Here is a 21,144-nt window from a genome sequence, read left to right as displayed (position 1 = left end):
GCTGGAACTATTGCTCAAAGATTAGTAAAGACAATCTACATCAATCCTGCACTTCAGCGGTTATGTAGACACATTTTGCTGCTGCTGCCTGCCTATATTGTGCGTGAGTCAAACTATCGGAGCCCATAAACAGAAAACTTCCTCTAAAAGTAAAACAGTTTCTTTGGGGTTGTTGCTGTTTTACTGCCTCTTTTACAGAACACAGGGAGGTATTCCATTTTAGCAGCAGGATTTATTGTTTGAAGATAAATATCAGGTAAAGTTTACTTCTGAAAACATAAAGCAGCATGGGCTCAAGTGCTGAAGGAAAGAAACGTATATAAACTATGACTAAACATTGTGGGGTTTGCCTCTTCATGATGACTGCTACAAATGTAGTGCTTTGCACTGCAAAAGGGCCCATGAGGACAAAGAATGCTGTGATCCAGTGGGTGACATCTAAAGCTGGTGGCAGAAGAGCAGGTTTTTCCTGGCTCTGCCACAGATGAGGTCACTGACATTATGTGCCATTTTGGGGTTTGCTTCATCCTTTGATCAAATCGACTAAATAGGCAGTTGGTCTCTGTCTTGAGAAGCTAGCAGTGATCTGTGAGTCTTTGGTATGTATAGTATGTGTCACAACAGGGCTGTGAGCATAGATGGAGTACGTGCGCTACTACAAGACAACAGCCATATGAGGAAGTTTCCCTTGTAATGTCATATGTAATCGTCTGCTCTAACAATATCCTTTAGGACTATGACTTGCCTTTAAATACATCTGGGTTAAACACTGGGGAGGCAGAAAGAAGTGGTAAGCTGAAGGACAATGTTGGCAGAAGAACACAGAGGTGTCAAGTGGCCTTGAATTAATTTACGGTAGAAATGAAGTTTCCCAACAACAGCGTAGCAGAGGTTGTAAAGAGGGTGAAAAAAGCAATTATTGAGATAGAGCTCAATTTGTTTATGAAAGAGATTGAATGTAGTGCCCGCTGCTGCAGAATCAAGTTTAAAGAAGAGACAAGAATGTCCCTTAAAAGGGACTCAGGTCCCTTCATTTTAGTTTACTGGAACTGTCTTTGCAGAGCCATGCCTTCATTCTTTTCCACTCGTCTTAAATATTAATCTCTTCTTCAACTGGAGGAGTTTGTGAAAGGAAAATATTAGTCATGATGAAGGCTTTTCCTAGGATTTTTATCACCCATAGCATGCTCTCACTCTGCTCATCTCTTCCCATTATACAGCAGAACAGTCTTTTTGGCAAGTGCATTAATAGCTGATGTAGAGAAGTATCACTTAAGAGGGAAAGAGTAGGTATTTTTAGATGTCTTTTAATGAAACTTGGCAATTGGAAGTAAGCCAGCATTTAATATCATTATATCTCCCAAGATCACTCCAAGGCATTCTACAGAGCATGTTTTTCAGAGGTTTGAGGAGACAGTGACATATTCCAGTAGTGGCCCGCTTTCAGGTCTGTCAGAAATAACTACAGTATTATTGGGATTAATGGTATTTTATCTGTATGATTTAAAATCTTTCCTCTTATCTAGCTGTCTGCCTGTCTTAGAAATCTGCCATGTTGTAAAGTGCTCGTTCCACAGGTAGGTAGGAACTAGTGTGAAAGGTCCTTTTGTAGTGTTTTTATAGATTTAATTGGATCTAAACTCTCTGTTATCTCGTTTCCTGTAAGGGATATCCTGTCAGAAACAATTTCTCACTACATCTGTGCAGCAAAGTCAAGAACAGCCAGAAATACTGCTTGTGTCTGTAAAACCCTGTGATGCCACAGACTTCTGTCCACAGTAGTTTTTGTAGATACGTGCAGTTTGGACTCAAAGTATTCAGAAATACCAAGCTTAAGATGACTGCTGGGAGACTCAGCTTTAGCTGGATGTCTTTGCCTTTGCTTCATTGGTCCTGATGGAATAAATGAGACCTGCCCTTGCACCTCCTTATCCAGGATCATGCTGCAGACCTCAGCTGAAATTGCTCGTGCAGTGTCAGCTGATACCATCAAGATATAGGGGTTCATTGGGGGTTTTAACAGTCAAGGCCCCACTCTTGGGCAAGAGCCTGGAAGACAGTAGCTGAGACTTGCTACTTTAAAGACTGCACCAAGCAAGCCAGCACTTTTGAACAAAATTGAATTTGGATAGGGAGCTAAAAAGAAAAAAGCAGAAAAGTAAATGCCTGCCAAGGAATAAGCTGCAGTCCCATGTGGTTCTCTAGCTAACTTTAGATGTAGCATTACTTCACAGTCCAACTCGGAGATGATGCTGATCACCCTGCTTCATTCTTGAGATTTAGGAAGGATTGCTTGCTTACCTACACTGGAGTGGGCTTCCTTCCCTCCTTAAAATCGCTAAGCATTCAGATTTGTACATATGTGTGTGTGTGTATATATGTATATGTACACACACACACATATATATATATGCTAATATTTTAGAAACTCTTTCAATATAAAGAGAGAGCTATGTGTGGCTGAAGAGAATGATAACAAGTAAGAAACTGCTTGATACTACATGTGGGGATCTGGTTAAATGTGAACTGTAACACAGATGTGCTTGGTTCAAGATGCTGGACACTTGTGTTTGTAAGCCATCATAGGCATATGCTATATATATATATACACGTATACACAATACTTACTAGTATAAGACCCTGTTTTTCAGTGTAACAGGTTCCAAGATTTATGCTCCTTAACACACCACCTCAGCTTACCAGGACATCTGATGTATGGCCATGCTGTTACAGTAAATGTTTTTAAGGCTGCTGTTGAGATACAGAGATACAGGTGATCAATATTCATTAAAAGATATGTGTTCTGAACATTCAGATTTTGAGGAAAAGAGAATGTTGAGTGTTTAACATCTTCCCTATGCGTATGTTTTACTGTTTTCTAGCACTAATAGAGAAAATTATGTGGATTTCATAGGCTGTAGCCCCTGTGGGTTAGAGCCCTTTTTTCTTGGATGTTTGAAAAGGGCTGAAAACCCCTGTGACTTCTGATGGAATAAATAGGATGCTCAACATTGCCCAGTGACTTTAAGATCGTGTTGAAATGGATGGCTCATGCCAACAGACACAAGTGAGATTTGGCAACTATTGTCTCTTCTCTGGTGACACTCCATCTTCTTTTCTCTTTTGAGATGGCAGCATCCTTGGAATGCTCCCAGCGTTTTCGTTCTTATTGAAAATGCTCTTTATCATAAAAGTATGAGGTTTGCTATTGGCATGGCTTGCCTAGAAGCTTGTAGGAAATATTTCCTTCCTGAACTGTCTCAAGCTGCAGTACCTCTTCTGAAAACCAGTCAGAAAAATGGTTTTCCATTTGCAGACATTTTCTTGGGGAGAAAAAAAGAGAAGAAACTGAAGGCAATGTTAGTTTTGTCTGTGCACTTGCACAGACGATAAAATGGATGTGATAGCTTCATTAGAATGACAAGCATTTCTGATTCAAGTGTACTAAGTTCTGCTTTATTTGGTTGATGATCCTTCCTTTGCAAGATATTCTGGATCTCAGTGTCCTCAGGCATGTGATATTTCCGCATGGATTAACTGATACTGAGCGAGCTCTTTTCTGTATGCTACTTAAGCACAACATGTTTACCTTCACGTTTTCCTCTCTGACTGCTTGTCATTCAGTAAGCATTTATTTCTGATACTGTACAGGAGTTACTGTTCTCTGATTATATTCAGATTTCCCTGTGTCCTATTACAAGATACCCACGCAAGGGTAGAGCAGTGAGTCTTGCTCTGTTCCTTTCTCACTGAGTTTTCTGTTTCTTTTTCAAGAGCATGTTGCCAAAGAAAGCGTGGTTTGGTTTGTGGCCAGGTAACTGTCTAATTACAGAAAGTAGCTGAGCAATTATAACTGAGGGCAGAACTGGATCCATTATGTTTCCCTTTAAGTTTAGAAATCTGAATGAGACTGGAACACAACAGGTTTGATTTAAAGGATTTAAGCAATGAGACAACCAGTAAAATCCATTTCAAGACTGTTTCCTAGTGCAATTAATTGTGGCACTGCCAAGCTTTTTCAGACACTCGCCCCAAGTTTTCTGTTGGACTGTTTTCTGTTACCTGGTTCTGCCTTTGGCCACTGTAACTGTTCTGCCTCATCCTTATCATTTACATTGGAATAATTACTGCCACTTAGGCTTCACATGTTTAATCTTTCTTGTTTTAGCATATATTGTGACATACATTACTGGTCATAACACTTCTCTAAATAATCTTCTGTATACAGGCACATTTCTGATGATACATAGTCAAAAACTCAAGCTGTGAGACAGGGAGCAGTGTCACTGATCCTATTAAGATCCTTGAAGTTATCAGTAGTTAAGTAAGTTAAGCATAACTTGTGTCCATTAAATCTGTAGGACTGCCTGTGTGGCTAGGTTTAGTTATGGATACATGTGTTGATATATTCAATGCCAGGCATATTTACCTCTTTCATGAGTGACTTGATAATAAAATGTCCTGCCAACCAGTTACATTTTTCCCAGCCATCTTTTTTGATGCAGCTACATACAAATGCATTGCTGTTCTCTGCATCTTGTCTGCTTTTCGGGATGATGGATTTCTAGGCATCTTCTTTCCAACTGAGCTCTGTGTTTGGGGTGTTTCTTTGCTTGAATGATTAGCTGCCTACCTTGAATTATTATTTGTGTGTTCTCATTTGATTTCCGTCCCATTTACCTGGTTCGTAACAGTTCCTAGAGAGCCGTCTGTTCTTTAAACCCTGTGTTGTTGATTCTAGTGTAGATTATTAAAGACTGTATGAAACCAGTGTGGCAGCCTCCGGACTTCTTCCGTGCAGTTCAGCTTTCAAATTCAAAGGAACTCTGATCTTGCAGTCTTGACCCCAGTTTATTTCTGTCTGTGCTTTCTGCGGATTAGTTTTTCCAATAAGGAAAACTTTGGATTTAGAAGCTCTGTTCAATGCTTCCTTAATATTCAGATCAATGATTCAGATGTGTTCCCCTTCCTCTACTTACTAATTTGGTAAAACTGACTAGTATCCATTTTTCCCCTTGCTGATCATTGAGAAATTACTAAAATGGAGGAGTTACTGATGAGTTCTGCTTGTGGGTGTAAATGAAGGTTGGTCTGTAGGTAGCTTGAAGGAGCTGCAGATCCTGACCCGGGGCCTGAAAGTTGTTTCTGTCCACAGTGTTTTGGTTTTTTTGATAAAGCAGCACTGATGTGTATTACAGAATCCCAAGGGTTGGAAGGGACCTAAAAAGATCATCTAGTCCAACCCCCCTGCAAGAGCAGGGTAACCTACAGTACATCACACAGGAACTTGTCCAGGCGGGCCTTGAATATCTCCAGTGTAGGAGACTCCACAACCCCTGCTGCCTGGACTGCGCAGGCCTGTCCTGCCTCCATTCACAAAACTCAATACACGCAGAGATTCTAGTTAAACCATAGCAATATACTAATGGCACACGTGTCTGGAAAGCCGAACGGGTTTCAGCATCGCTTCCAAAATCACTTGGATGCAAATGCTGCAAGTGTCATGAGAGTGGCTCTGGCACATCATGTCCCACACAGTGTGAATTTCATGTAAATTCATCCTTGTGAACTTCTCTGCTGGCTCACAAAGCTGGAAAGCATAGAGTAGCTAATGTGTGCCTAATGTCTAGAGGCACACTGGGGGTACATGCATCCTACTCTACACTGTGCATGAAAATTTCAATACCTAATGAGCTGTAAATCACAGTGCTGGTTTGTGAAATAGAATTCCCAATGGGGCATATTGTACAGCTCTCTCACAGGATTATAAAGTATCTGCTTTACTTGGCAGATTTTAATCTTTGAGTTGAAAGGACTGCTCAGTTGCATGGGATTACAGTGAATGTGATTAATGTTACAGATTGCGTTGGAATAGGCCTGATTTCACTGTCAGGCAAAACACTAATGTAATTCTGCATCGCAAAGTCGGAGATACAAGGAGCCAATTAATTGTCTCTTTCCCTTTGTGTATGTGTGTTTGTTTTCTTTTTCACGTTAATAACGTCTCTTGGCACAATTGTGCCTTCTAGTTACATTACAAGTGAATGGATAACAGCATGGGTGTTAACAAATGGAAGGCTCTATGAAGTTTGCAAATATATGGAAAGAAATGTTTAAGATCTTTGCAGCCAAACCTGTTGACTGCTTACAAGCAAATACACATTTTAATTGTCACACAAGACATCCACTTAGTTTAAGAGATAAGCTGATGTTAAAGTTGCAAGACTAAAGTGCAAACTGAAATATGAAGTGGTCTGTTCTGCTGTCAGTTGTTGCCTCTCATGTTTTCTGTCCTGCTCTGTCCCAGCACATTGCCCAAAGGACTGTAAGGCTCCTGGGGACAGGCTAGGCAGATGACAGGGAAAATGAAGTAGCAGTCGGTAAGTGCATATAGCTTATCTGCTGAAACAGGAGTGATGAAGTTTAGATCAAGGGATTGGGTTGGGAAGTTTGCAGGATTAGCTGTTCTTTCATATTTCCTCCAGCCTACTGCACTGCAGGGTTTCTGACCTTTACCCTCGGCCTCTGTGGAGAGCACTGAACTGATGAAGCAGCTTCTTTTAGAAGCTCAGCCCCACTTTGAACCCTGATGTCTCTTATCTTGGGCTTGGCACAGTGCTGCGGGTGTTGAGTGAGCAGGAGTTTGTTTACATCCTCAAGTTGAGCTGGCAAGCTCCCGGGGACCCAGGAGCATTTCCCCATCCAGAACAATGTGCCGGTACACTGGAGGGGTTGGGAAAGCAGGAGCTGGTCGAGTTCCCTTTGTCTCATTAAGCAGCAGGAGAAAGATTGTTGTGTCAAAAGCAGCCTATGCTTTTGCCAGCTCTGGACGAACTGCACAAGAACAGTTTTACATGAGGCTGTTATCTGTGTCGGTGCTTGCACAGGGAAGTGCGTAGTGCCCTGGTCCTGCGCAAGTTCTGTCACAGACCCTGATGGGAAAAATATGCTTAGGTTCTCTGGATCTAGTCAAAGAGGATTAGCAAGAGCCTTGTGATAACCAGTAAGTCTTCAAATAGTGGAGTCTCTGAGAAGTATATTCACAACGTACAGTCTTTCCTATCAACCAGTTCAACTGACTGCCTGGTATTCCTGTTGTGTGGCAAATTAGTGAACACCATCTCCCAGGAAGGGGGAGATCCCAGCTACCAAACTGCAGAAGACGACGTTTGGATTCATGAATATTGGCAATATCTAAGAACCACAGAAGAGAGGGTTCGTTTCCTTGCTCCTATGCATGTTGTGAATTTTCAGTAGGTCCTTTGCCAGCGGTATGCCACCTGCCTGAAGGCAGCTTCCGAGAAAGGATTTGGGATGATGGAAATGACTTCTGTTTTCTTCTAGAGCTGGCAAATGTTGACCACAAAGGAGACCTCTTCCTTAAAGGCAAAGTAGCAGTTACGTTTCTATGTGCTTTTCTTTAAACTGCCATCCAGGAACATCTATTCCTTTCATCCAGTGTAATAGATCTTGAAAGGTATGGGATGATGTAGCTGTAGCTAATAAGGAGCTTGTAACTACTTTTGAGCTGTCAGGTGGAGCCAGGGATGCAGAAAATGATCAAGTTGCTGTACAAACACTTCCAATGTTTCATGAAATGAGGCTGATCACAGCCTGGGAAATTCGGTAGAATCTCTCAGCATCCCTCTTACATATATTACCCTTCTACTAGGAAATTACTTCTCCTTCCTACCAAATTTTAGTGAAAAAAATAACACATTTGGTTGATTTCACTTGATGGGCAATCTGGTGGTGGTTCTTTGATGTCTGCATGAATTTCACCGCCTTGCAGGTCATATGGAGCAACCATTCAAGATGTCCTGGGGAACCACTTGCTAAGAAGCTGCTTCAGGCTTTGCTGCAGGTGAAAGGCTGAATGCTGGGGACATTTGCGGAGTCTCCTAGATGAGCTTCCTCATCTTTCTGTAATAAAGGATGATGTTTGGAGGCAGCAGGTGGGAGAATCACTGACAAACTCTGCCAGGCAACTGGCAGGTGAAGTTGAGCTTGTAGATTAAGTGTGAGGGAGAAAGGGGGTTGTGTGCACACTGCAAAAGGACTGCTGGCATGTGCAGGTGGAGTGCAAGCTGAGCTTAAATCCATGCTGCAGGAAAGTAGTGCAGGGGTAAAGCTAGAACTGGATTTGGGTAGGTCTGTGTGAGTTTGGATTCGATTTGTGTTGTGAAATGATGCCATGGGAACTTCATCGTGTGAATAACAGTTTGCATGGGCAAGCAGGGGTTTCTGACTGCGAGGATGCTTTCCATGCATTTCATACCTAGAAGGTAAGGGATAAAATGTTCAAAAGATAAGGAAAAGTCGAGGTCCCTTTCCTTCAGAACCTTCTTTCCCATTTCAAGGCCAGGTTGGATGGGGTTTGACACAACCTGTTTTAGTGGAAGGTGTCCCTGCCCATTGCAGGGCTTGGAACTGGATGAGCTTTAAGGTCCCTTCCAACCCAAACCAATCTATGCTTCAATGTCTTTAGAGAATGAATTTTGGAGGTATGTTGATATATAAATATGGAGGAAGGCATGTAATGGCATCTCCAGGCTCTCCGGTGCCTCTAGCTCTTGTAAGTTTTTAATTCAGATTCGGTTTTAGATCACATAAAGGTTTATATAATTTATACACAAGTGTTCAGCTACACTGCTGGGAGTGCATGTGATTAAGAATACATGAGCCGCTTTTGTATTTTTCCTCAATACTTGCTCTTACATTTTGCAGACCTCCACTGCACCATGATAACATTAAAATCGATCTGTTATTTATTTGCCTTGCACAAAAATTCACTCAGCCACTTCTGCGTGCTCTGACAATCAAACATCCCGCAGCTGACATTCATTACAGGTTTCTTTCGTGAGGCCAGAGGAGAAAACATACCCACGTTGATCATCAAACACAACATCCGAGCATCTTCCATTCAGTGTAGGAGCGGGGTGGGTTTGACAGACTTTGCAAGTCATCCAGCTGCAGCACGTTTGCTTCTTGGCGAGATGCACTGAGACAGCGCTCGTCCTGGGAGCAGAGTGGATTTGCATTCAGTTGGAAATGGAACAATTGATTAGAATATCCCTATAATGTTCCCTTTCAGGCTGTACCTCTCTTGTTTTCTGGGCTGTGGGTGCCTGGGTACTGGGGCTACAGGGCCTCCGTGGGGAGAGGCCGTGGCTGGTGCTGCCGCTCTACCACAGGGCACAGCCCAGCCCCTTGGCCACCGTGGCAGCATCTCAGGGGATGTGGGTTTAAAGAAGGGCAAAATGGTGCTGGCAGCAAGGAGTGAGGGAAGAAGTGTGAGGAGTGAGCCCGAAGGGGAAAAGAGGAGAGGAGGGGGAAGAGAAGTGGCCCTGTGAGCCCCAAGGGGCTGCAGAGTGGGGCCAGCCATTGCCCTGTTACCAGAAAGCATTCCAGTGTCACTGCTGTGGGAGTTAAGTGATGAGCATTTAAACAGAGCAGACACCGCAGGAAGAAGGAGGCATTTTATTGTTTGTGCTGTTGAAGTGTTTTGCTAAAGCACTACGAAGTGACCTCATAGGGAAATTCTAATTAATCAGATAAATTAGAGGCGAGATATTGGAGGGTAAGGGAGATGTATTCTTGCACTTGTAAACTCCAAACCCCAGAGAGGAAAGAATCTTCACTGAGCGCTGTAGCTGTTGACATAGCTTCTGTTATGGTTACATCTGTGTTTGCTCTTCTCGGTCTGGCTTTGCCAACATAGCTAAAAGACAGTCATCTGGAGTCTTGTATTTCTTTGCATTGTGCTTAGAATTACTTAGTAAGGTCTTGAACCAGGCGTTATTGAAGTTGATGGTAGCATTTCAACAAACACTAGTGAGCTTCAGGTCTGCCTCTGTCCTTGTAAGTGACATCAGATCAGTTTAGCGTGGCAATGATGAGTAAAAAAGCCAAGTTAGTTCCCTGTTTTTCAGTGTGTGAAGCACACTGGTTATTTTGCAAGTTTCTTCAAACACGTGGTGTTCAGGTGATTTTAAAGCACTGTGTACAAGAAAACGGGAATCTGTCCTGTCCCTTTGTCTTTGCCCGGCCTGTTTCTTTTCTCTCTAACTTGTTATATCTAATCATGTAGATCATAGATCATAGAAAAGATCATAGAATAGTTAGGGTTGTAAAGGAACTTAAGATCGTCCAGTTCCAACCCCCTGCCATGAGCAGGGACACCTCACACTAAACCATGTCACCTTGAACACTGCCAGGGATGGAGCATTCACAACTTCCTTGGGCAACCCATTCCAGTGCCTCACCACCCTTACAGTAAAGAACTTCTTCCTTATATCCAATCTAAACTTCCCCTGTTTAAGTTTGAACCCATTACCCCTTGTTCTATCACTACAGTCCCTGATGAAGAGTCCCTCCCCAGCATCCCTATAGGCCCCCTTCAGATACTGGAAGGCTGCTATGAGGTCTCCACGCAGCCTTCTCTTCTCCAGGCTGAACAGCCCCAACTTCCTCAGCCTGTCTTCATACGGGAGGTGCTCCAGTCCCCTGATCATCCTCGTGGCCTCCTCTGGACTTGTTCCAGCAGTTCCATGTCCTTTTTATGTTGAGGACACCAGAACTGCACACAATGCTCCAGGGGAGGTCTCACAAGAGCAGAGTAGAGGGGCAGGATCACCTCCTTCGACCTGCTAGTCATTCGCCTTTTGATGCAGCCCAGGATACGGTTGGCTTTCTGGGCTGCGAGCGCACACTGAAGCCGGCTCATGTTCATTTTCTCATCGACCAGCACCCCCAAGTCCTTCTCTGCAGGGCCGCTCTGAATCTCTTCTTTGCCCAGTCTGTAGCTGTGCCTGGGATTGCTCCGACCCAGGTGCAGGACCTTGCACTTGGCATGGTTGAACTTCGTAAGGTTGGCATCAGCCCACCTCACAAGCGTGTCAGGGTCCCTCTGGATGGCATCCCTTCCCTCCAGCGTATCAACTGAACCACACAGTTTGGCTTGGTGTATCATTAAATCTTCTTAATATATGTGCGAAGATAAAATGTGACAGCTGTAATGGAAAGAACTGATCACAAATTACTCTTTTTCTTGCCAATGTCTGTGGTAAATCTGTAATATGCTTAAGGAAACAGAGACCATTCTCACCAATAAATTGAGGCTATTTCATTTTGGATGACTGTCCACCGAGGATTGGCCTCGCTGCAGTTGCCCTCAGAATATCATTGACGTTGGTCACAAACAATATACTCTTTAATATCCAGGATACAAAGTCCCTTTGACATCTGCCATCTCCATTCCATAGTCAAAACCGGTGCAATATCAGCTGTAACTGAACTTGCAAATTGCTTTGCATTCTGAAATACTGACTGCTTAATTATGATGGGGGAAATAGCATTTTACAGCGTCAAGCTCAGTAACTTTGTAACTCAGAAGCTATGTAATTATACATGTGAATAATACTTGCTGTGATGTATGTTAATACCAGTGCAATATGCAGAAGGACCACTCTGCAGACGTGGTCTTACTTCAATGTGGAAAGGAGCAGAAGCAGAATAGACCACAAAATAGAGAGAAGGGAGGAAGTGCTGGCCCAGGCCTTGCTTCTTTTTATCCAAAAGGTGTTCAAGGTCGAATTGTGGAATGGTTTGGGTTGGAAGGGACCTCAAAGCTCATCCAGTTCCCACTCCCTGCCGTGAGCAGGGACACCTTCCACTAGAGCAGGTTGTTGCATGCCCCATCCAACTTGGCCTTGAACACTGCCACGGATGGGGCAGCCACAGCTTCTCTGGGCACCCTGTGCCAGCACCTCACCATCCTTATAGTGAAGAAATTCACCCAAACAGGCTTCAAAAGGTTGTACAGTTCAGCTCCCAGCTCAACCCACAGGTTTTCCATAGGGTACTGCCCAGCAGTTTATCCTTAGCTTCAGGTCTTCATCTGAAAAACAGGGACTGCAAGGACCCTGTTTTTCAGGCATACTCTGATGGTTAAACACAGAGATTGATTTGAGGTGTTTGAATACTATGCTACACAAATCAGCCTCAGTATCTGTGTAACAAAATGGAAGGCTTTCTTTCCAAACACTGTGATTATGATGCCGCATTTTTTTTTTTTAGGAATTGTGTTTATGAAAACTACTATGTTTCGTTTCAGCCTGGAGCAGCGATGACAATGCAACTTTAAAACTTCTAGTGTGTCTGAAAGGGGCACATTTATGACAACACAGAGGTATGACTCTCATCCAGAGGTGACTCTGGATGAGCTGTCTCAAACATCAAAAGCTGTAAATCACTGTAATGTGACATAGCTTTGCTGCTTCCCTGTGTAGCAGCTATCCCATTTGGATCTTACTCGTTTTTTCCTGTATGATGTTGCTAGTGTGGTTTGAATGTACACCACACACCGTATCTATTGCCCAGTGAACTCGGCGCAGAGTCTTTCTCCTATATGGATTTTAGCTCAGGGTAACTCTGTGCTAGTACCTGATATTGTTCACATTCATAACGTCTCTCTCGTAGGTTCACACAGCCGATAGGTTGTTCAGAAAGTTTTACTTTCACAGAGAACCTTGGTGTTGAGTTTCTTCCTGATTTCCTCCATCATACATCTTTTCTTGTGCAAAGGGAAGTATGTCAGCCTCTGTCTGTGGCTGTTATTACTCTATGAGAAAGCAGCTGTGGAGCCTGACAAGATTACACTTAGATTACAGTCTTAAAATAGTGGATGGACTTGATGGTTTTCCTTCCAACCATCATACAATTGTTGTCATAAGAATGAATGATAATTGCATTGCTCTGTATTGTCGCTGCATTCCTTGTGGTATGAATAGGTTCATTTAGTGCCACCATCTTGGGTTGTTATGAAAATGAGACGTCTGAACTTAAGGCTGTTACATCTTTTCCTCTTTGATTAAGAGCCAAACCCTAGGGTCCAAGCACAGATTTTAAGTAAATGTTGTATTTGCATCCTGTGGTTACAACCTTTACGAAAATGCTATTACTTTTTCATAAGCTAGAAAAATATCTGCAAGTTTATGTGATTTTAGGATTAAAATGGATTGACCCTAAAAGGAGGTAGTAGCAGAGTTAGGAGTAGGTCTGATTTCTTCCATTATTCAGTGCCAAAGTCAGTTGACATTTTATAGAGATACTATGCTGAATATTTTGGGCTGGGGACAAGAGGTAAGAAATTCTCATTGTCGAGAGTCAGATGCTTCAAGATTCGTCAGAGATTTGGAAGATCTGTTTTACTGCAGGCAGTAACTGAGTTAACTAAACCTATGTGGTTGAGGAAATCTACAGATGAAATCTGGACAAAAATACCAGGCAAAGAAAAATGCCTCAGATCCATTCAGTTAAGCATTACTCCTCAAATACAGACTACTGGATTATTTCTTTTCTTAGTCTAAATGTACCAGTTGACACCCTAAAATCAACTTTGTGCAGGAGGCTTGACAGGGAAATTCATCCTGATGTAATAAGCACAGCTCCACTGAGATGAACGGAGATATTTAAACTGAGGATAGGACTCAGCTTTCTAATTTGCCAGTAGCATATGAAATGATCATTTACATTGGCACTCCAGTGAGATATAAATTGAAAGACAAATATAAAAATTACAAGGCAAAGCTTAGTTCCCACTCGAAAGGTGGTTCATTTAGTTTGCTTTGCTTTGCTTGCATTCATATACCCATTGACTCACATTCAGAGGAGGTCAAAGTTACCTGTTCCTTTGCTTGGGGCTCTGTTTGCTGGTTTCTGGGTTTCCTCTGGAAAGCAAGCTTTCTTTTTCCCTAGAAGACTCCTTTCCTTGATAGGCTGTGGTTTATTTTCTCTGTTCTTGTAGCCCTCTCTGATTCCCCACTGCCCTTGATTATCTGTAGACACTGATTAAGAAATTAATTATCTTTGGTATAGGTAAAAGGATGTGCAATGAATACGGCTGAAAATGAGGTAAGAGTAATAAAAGAATATAGGAATAACTAGATGAAGGCCAGTCTGATGATTATATGATCTTTCACACACACCCTTGTGCAAGTCTATGTCGAACGTAATATGTGTGAGTTACAAAATCCATACTTGAAGTTAACTGGTGCTTTCCCTGGATCTGTTTCTCTCAGGACAGATATCAGTGGATGGATTTATGCGATACCTGAGTGGAGAAGAAAACGGCGTTGTTCCACCTGAGAAACTGGATTTAAATGAAGACATGTCTCAACCACTGTCACACTATTTCATCAATTCCTCACACAACACCTACCTCACAGGTACAGTGTTAGAGAGATCTGATTTCTTATCTTAGAAAAATTCATAGCATATTTGCAGCAATACCATAAAATTAACTAAAAGCATCAGCAGTGATCAATGATGGAGCTTAGTTTTCAGGGGAGCAAGGGTAGCACATGATTGTTGTTCTAGCTGCTACACACACACATTAAATACACTTCTATTACACTTTTTATATAGGTGGGTAGCAGTTGTGTTTCGTAAAGGTCTGGTCTGAAACCCAGTGAAGTCCATGGAAAGTTTCCCTCAACTTAGATAGGATTCTAGATTATGGTCCTTTTTGGGGAGGAGAAGGAACAATGCACTTATAATGACAACTAAGGAAAGCCAAACAACTATGCGAAGCAGAATATGGGAAACATCTCTGTAGCTAATAAATTTGCCCCTAAACATCAAATCTGACGGTTTGTTGAGCTCCATGAAATCTCTTTGATTCAGAGATTAAGAGAGGTCCCAACACGGCACATAGCTTTCTGACAGTCCATTTGTATCTGCAAGGGATGGAAATCTGGTCTCTGACTATCTGATGGCTGAGCTGAAATTTGTAGGTGCTGTCATGTGATCAGAAAGGCTGAGAACCCAGAAGTGCCCATGAATTTGAATGAATGAGCCTGAGCTGCATTGTTCGCACAGCAAAGTCAGCAATGCCTGAAGATTCCAAAACCCTAAGGCAGTTGAGGAATGCAACTTTAGGCACTCATTTTCCAGTCTAAGATGCTGTTACCTTGCAAGAAAATAATTGTAAATTTACTATTTTAGTTTAGTTTATGTAGGAACAAATGTTTTTGAGAAGCAGAGGTGCACAGGGAGTTCTTTCCCATTTGATTTGGTGTTTGCCTTGTCTTGCCATGTTTGCTTACGATTTAGCATTATGATTAAAAAAGTAGTAATGCTACAGTGTGTGCTAAAAACGTGGCTTATGGATAACGTGAGCTTTTCATGTTATTAACTTGCCTTAACTGACCCAAGGTCTTTAGAATGCCAGTATGCCAAAACCTAAACAGAACCATGCAGTGGTGATGCCCAACTTAAACAGAGCACTTGGTAGTTACTTTCATCTGGTCTGTATTTGTTATAGCACTTTCTACAGCACCTTCTAGTGCTTTCGTAAGTGAATGAGCTGTCATTGTTTCCACTAGACACCATTTTTCAGAGGTTTATGTCTTGGCTGTGAAATATGTTTTGTGCTAAAAACTTGTCATATAAGGATTTGGCTTGACAGCTATTTTGTTTCTCTAAATTAAAAGGAGTGAAAATCAGTGTGGCCACTTTTAAGTTATGATTCCAATATACAGAAATTTATACTTGTTGGAAGAGTGCAGACGTGTCCAAAGGAAAAGCAATGCTTAATAATGATCTTTTGCAGACCTCTTACCTCCAGGATGGACTTTGTTCTGTCAGGGAGGATTAGGGCCCTCTTAAGGCAAATGCTGCAGCTTCTCTGGAAGAAAACAGTAAAGCTGTTGAAGCAATGTGGGAAGCATAGGCCCACAGGGAGGGCAGACAATGCAGTTTAAAGTTGGTCTGAAGAGATAAAACTGTTCTCCCCTCTACCAGCATGAATTTATAGCTACTACCATACCACCGATTTTTGATCCGGGTGGATCGTCATGTTCTAAAGGTCTAGAAGCACAGAAGCCAAAAACCCCAATGAATTAAGGATGGGAATTCACGATTAATCCAACCTAATCTAAGTGTTTTAACTGCACCACAAGTGACATACTGAATTACTGCAGAAGAAAGCAAGCTTACCTTGAAACTATCCAAATTCACTTTCAGTTGTATGTGAAAGTCTGCAGATCATCTCAGATTGCATCTGCAATTTTCTTTGCCTGCATTTGTAACTCATTTCAGAAGCTACGTTTAGAAGTATGATCTTCAGTCTCGACTTAACATAACATTCCTGGCTTAGTAAGTTGGAGAGAGTAAATCAGAGTAAACTCAGGGAATAGTGGAAAATAAGTTGGAATCTTTGCCAAATTCCATTTCAGAGTGTATATTTTCACATTTACAGGCACAAAACACATGCCCTTCTCTTTTAGTGGTTCATCATGTTCAGTAACTGTGTGGCAGCTGGCTGACAGCGGGATTAATGATTTGATTTTGATCTGCGTATTACTAAAGCTGACACCCTTTGCTTTTGCTTTGAGGCTAGACCAGATACAGCAGTCACGTTGCCATTTGCTTTCTTCGAGCAAGGACTTAGCAAAATGAATAAAATGAATAGTGGCAGACTATATTCTTTTTCCCAAGGTTTCAATAGGGCTACTCAAGTGCTCATGGCTTTGGAAGGGAAGCTTCGGTAGCACCTCTGCCCTCTCTGGACATGTGAAATAGCATGTAGTCATGTAATAATGACGAGGACAATAAGAAATCCATTCAGTCTAGCAATACTTTATGATTACTGTGCTTAATGCCCTTCCAATTATCTCTCCTTTTGTTAGTTTTCAAACCCAGAAAAAGCATGCACCAAGAAGCATTATAACATAAAAAGAAGCATGTGCACGCTGAACGTATTTTTAATTGTGCCGATCATTTCCCTAGCCTTTGGTAGAAACCCTTGGCAGTACATCAAGTCCTGATTATTTATTTAGAAGTGTTACTGCGTTCTTTCTCTTAGGGAACTGTGATTTTTAAGAGCGAAGGTAAAACTCCATGAGGGAAGAAGTGATTTATAGCGAAATGCCATCTTTTGGAAACTGCGTTTTACTGTCTCTCATCTTTGTTCTCACTGCTGTCATATTCATTGATTTACTGCTTTGAACCCTTAGTGTAACCCTGCATTTTTTCTGGTTTCTCCCCAGCCTCACCTCAGGTTACTGCTGTTGTCCCAGTGGGGAGTGACTTTGCAGCTCTTCACTCAGCAGCACCCAAAGTCAAAGACAAATCATAATGTATCATTATCAGAGCTGCACACTTTGGTGGCTGTGAACGGCTATGAACATGAATATGAAAATCACAAGCCTTTAACATATGTTTTGTCGTTGGCTAAAAGGATAAACCATAGCAGCAGTAGGTTGCAGAGCTACCAGTGTAGTGAGCATAGCCAGTGTGGGGCTGTCCCATTCACCTTCAGCATCTGCTTCCCTCCTTACAGTCCAGTACTTTCAGTTGTTTCTAGAAAAGTGTCTCATGAGGGGCATGTTCTCTTCCTTACTGCTGCTGTGGCCTCTCCTTTACTGTCATGCAGCTTTTCTGATCTCAGCGATTCCTCAGTTACAACTGTTGCTGCACTCAGCGCTTCCTTGAAATCTTCTTCACCTTCAAAGCCTCCAAAGCAGTTTCTTCACAGCTTCATAGAACCACAAAATGATTTCAATGATTTGAGCTTATCCATCTCCAACCCCCTGCCATGGGCAGGGACATCTTCAAAGTTGCTCCAAGCCCCTGTGTCCAACCTGGCCTTGAACACAGGGATGGGGCAGCCACAGCTTCTCTGGGCACCCTGTGCCAGCGCCTCAGCACCTTCACGGTAAAGAACTTCCTAATGTCTAATCTAAATCTCTCCTCTGTCAGTTTAAAGCCATTCTCCCTTGTCCTGTCAATACAGGCCCTTGTAAAAAGTCACTCCTCAGCCCCTTTGCATAGTGGAAGGCTGCTGTAAGGTCTCCCCAGAGCCTCCTCTTCTCCAGGAATACAATTGGCTTTCCGGGCTGCAAGTGCACACTGCTGGGTCATGTAGATCATGGCATGTTTTCACACGGCTGCTAAAGTTTTGACAGCCGAGTGTTCATACTGATACTGTTAAGCCCCAGTTTATCTTTTTGTTGTCCTGAGGGGTACCTGCCCTCCCTTACCAGCCTCACCAACGCCAGTTCTCTGTTTTTTAAGCCCTATTATAGGTGAGGGAATTTTTACTTCTAAAAGTGACTGGAAACCTTGTAAAAGAGAGAAAGAAAAAAGCCCAAATGTATATATTGTGTCCTTAAGGCAACGTTTATTATTCAAACACACATCAGCAACTGACACCAACATTTCTAGAGGCAGCTTGTGTCCAGTAGCAGCAGAGGTGAACATAAAGAGTTTAAAAGTGCATTGTTTGGTGTGATGGGAGATAAGTGGACTTTCAAGAAGGAGAAGAAAAGTCAAGATCATGGAAGTGTTTTGTTTCCCTTAAGTAACATTTCATTCACTACTGCTTAGTGAGGTTTCAAGATCCTCTGTTCCTTCTCTGATTTACCTCTTTAGGCCAACGACTTGAAGGACATTGAGATGAGGGATATGTTATTTGAAGCATCTTGAAATGAGTAATACATTATTTTCTAAACCTCCTTTTTAAAGGAGGGTAAACATGTGTTGAGGCTCAGGAAACCTCTCTGACTCCAATAGTAGCATTTGAAGATGCTCAAATAGCTGGAGTCATAAGACAAAGATGGAGAGAGCCGGCAGCAGGGGACAGGCTCTGTAAATAGGTCCCTGCAGGTCGCACTCCCTCACTGCAGTGGTAGAGATTGGACTGGTGATGCAGTGTCTTCCTCAAGTGGATCCCACAGCTGGGGCAAGGGTTACACCACGCACCCCTTGCCAGATAATGTCCATCCCACAGCCCGGCTGCAGCGTTGGAGCTGCCGCAGCTCTGCTGTGGGTTGAGCAGGATTGCAAGCCCAGAGGCTGGCCAGCCCCAGCCCTCCTGGCATATGCAGGTGTTGCATCTTCTGCTCGGGTGGGCCCGAATCAATACTGACAGCAAGTGTATTCCTGCTGCTGGCTGGAGCGAGCCTGACTGCACGTCCTGCTTTGGTCCAGTGTGAAGTGTTAAAAATAGCAGCCATAGGGTGAGACTTAGGTACAAGCAGTAGCAGAACGTGTCACAGTGTGGGGTCTAATTCTCTTGTTCTGTGCATGGCAAAATAGCTCGGAAGGAAAAGAAATTCACATAAATGTACTGTGTCTAAACCCGATTCAGCCGCCAGCACCTTCTGGTGCTGCTGGAGTCAAGAGCCAGACTCCCAGCAGTCCGGGGCTCTGAGTTTGCACATTGCAAACTACAGCCGATGATCCGGAGCACTGATTGGATTTTCAGGACTTACCTGAAGAAAGGAGGTTTAGTAACTCGTGTTTGTGCATGGCAAAGGGAGCATGCTGGCCCTTCCTGCTGGGCAAAGGTGGTGCCATGGGTGGGCCAGGGCGCAGAAGCAGCCTGTGTTCTAGAGTAGCGAAGAGTGAGGTGACCCCACATATATTGGTCCAAATATCCCCCAGATTTGGGACGATGTTTCTTAGAACGGTAACTAAATTTCAATTCTATGTATTGCAAATAACTTTCACTTGGAAAAAAAGTGATGAATGAACCCCCCACAAGGATGCAGTTGCTGAGAAATGAACAGCTTGAAGTTATAGAGATGTGAAACTGATCTGTATGGAGAAACGTGGGTCATGTCCTCAGCTTCTATCATTCAGCACAGGCTCCTTTTGCTTAGGCATAGAATCATAGAATAGTTAGGGTTGGAAAGGACCTCAAGATCATCCAGTTCCAACCCCCTGCCATGGGCAGGGACACCTCACACTAAACCATCCCACCCAAGGCTCTGTCCAACCTGGCCTTGAACACTGCCAGGGATGGAGCACTCACAACCTCCCTGGGCAACCCATTCCAGTGCCTCACCACATGATTTAAAGCAAGTTTTTGCCAAAATATGGTTTTCTTTATCCGGTGTAGGGTGATGGGATACAGCTATGGCATTACCGTAGATGCTGTGTGTGTTACAGAAGGGAAGCCATAATGCTTTCAATTTCTAGTATTATAAAATTGATCTGTAATCAGGATATGAAAACTACCATACTGGCAGGATTCCCTTTGGTGTCTGTGTTAGCCCATTTTAGAATGCATCTATTTAAGGGCTGGTTTGGAAAAGATAGAAATAGAGACTCAAACCAGAAACTGATAAATGATATGTGCAGAAAACCATTTGAGGGAACGTTCCTGATACTCTGTGTTTCTGAACAAATAAACTCTAGAGACTATTAAAACATTTGCTAGCATTTTGCACCGTGACTGGGAGCCTTTCTGAAGATTGAATGGTTTGGAGGTTAAATATCCTCTTATCCATAGCAGGAATCCTTCCAAAACGTCTGAGCCTTATTAATAAGGTAGTGTGGAGAAGTGTCATATGGCAAGCGAGGCGCGTCATGACTTACTTAAGCGCTTTTGAAGGTTAAGGATCTTGTAGTCTGAAACACTTAGCAGTAATAATGGCCAGCAGTCTCTCGGGGAGTACAGGAGAGTTTGTTAACCATAAACCAGTTTGTTAATCCAAATTCAATATGCTGTGAGGGACAAGAACAACAACCTGAAAACAGGTTTTAAAGGGAATGTAGTTTTCAGGCAGCAGAGTTTAGCAGATCCATATAATGAGAGCAAAATGTTCACAAGCAGTTGCTTAGGGATGAATACACAGAAACTTGTGCTGTTGTACCCTGATCCATGCTCAGGCTTGTTTGTATCCTGCAAAGAGCCAGTGCATACCGAAACTGCACCAACATGGCTTTTGGGTGAGTAGAGATCATCTGTCATAATGAAAGGGGAACTCAGGAAAAGATAAGTAGAAAGGAAAAGGCAGATTGTCACTTTGCTGACTGCATTTGGCTTTTCAGAACTTTCCAGAACGCACCAAATTAGTTATTAACATATATTTCCCATTGGTTCCACTAAGAGCTGAGAAATCTTTTGGGATTTCCATAGGCGTAATGTTAATGTCTTGTGGAGTATTTAAGGTTGCTCCAGCTCATGTGTCAGACACAATCAGTGAACAGGAACTTTCAGACAGAAGGGGTTTTGTTACAGTCGTTAGTGAAAGGTAAAAGCAGAGAAAGCAGGCAATGCGATTTAGTGAAGCAAAACCCAAAATGTGTGATTCCCAGCGTAAAACCCAGCCACAGAGGAGATACAATGAGGAT

The 21,144-nt window shown here is 42.7% G+C and overlaps 1 protein-coding gene across 6 annotated transcripts in view; it reads left to right on the top strand.

Moving 5' to 3' along the window:
* PLCB1 (phospholipase C beta 1) overlaps positions 1-21,144 on the top strand; it is a 249,505-nt gene that overhangs the window by 115,704 nt on the left and 112,657 nt on the right. For all 6 annotated transcript variants that reach the window (XM_065682353.1, XM_065682352.1, XM_065682354.1 and 3 more), the window contains exon 8: positions 14,082-14,228. In XM_065682353.1, coding sequence (XP_065538425.1) covers positions 14,082-14,228 — 147 coding nt within the window. The remainder of the gene's footprint in view (positions 1-14,081; positions 14,229-21,144) is intronic.

Source organism: Lathamus discolor, chromosome 5 (genome assembly GCF_037157495.1).
Source record: "Lathamus discolor isolate bLatDis1 chromosome 5, bLatDis1.hap1, whole genome shotgun sequence".
NCBI classification, from domain to species: Eukaryota; Metazoa; Chordata; class Aves; order Psittaciformes; family Psittacidae; genus Lathamus; species Lathamus discolor.
This window is presented reverse-complemented; position numbering and strand designations above follow the sequence as displayed.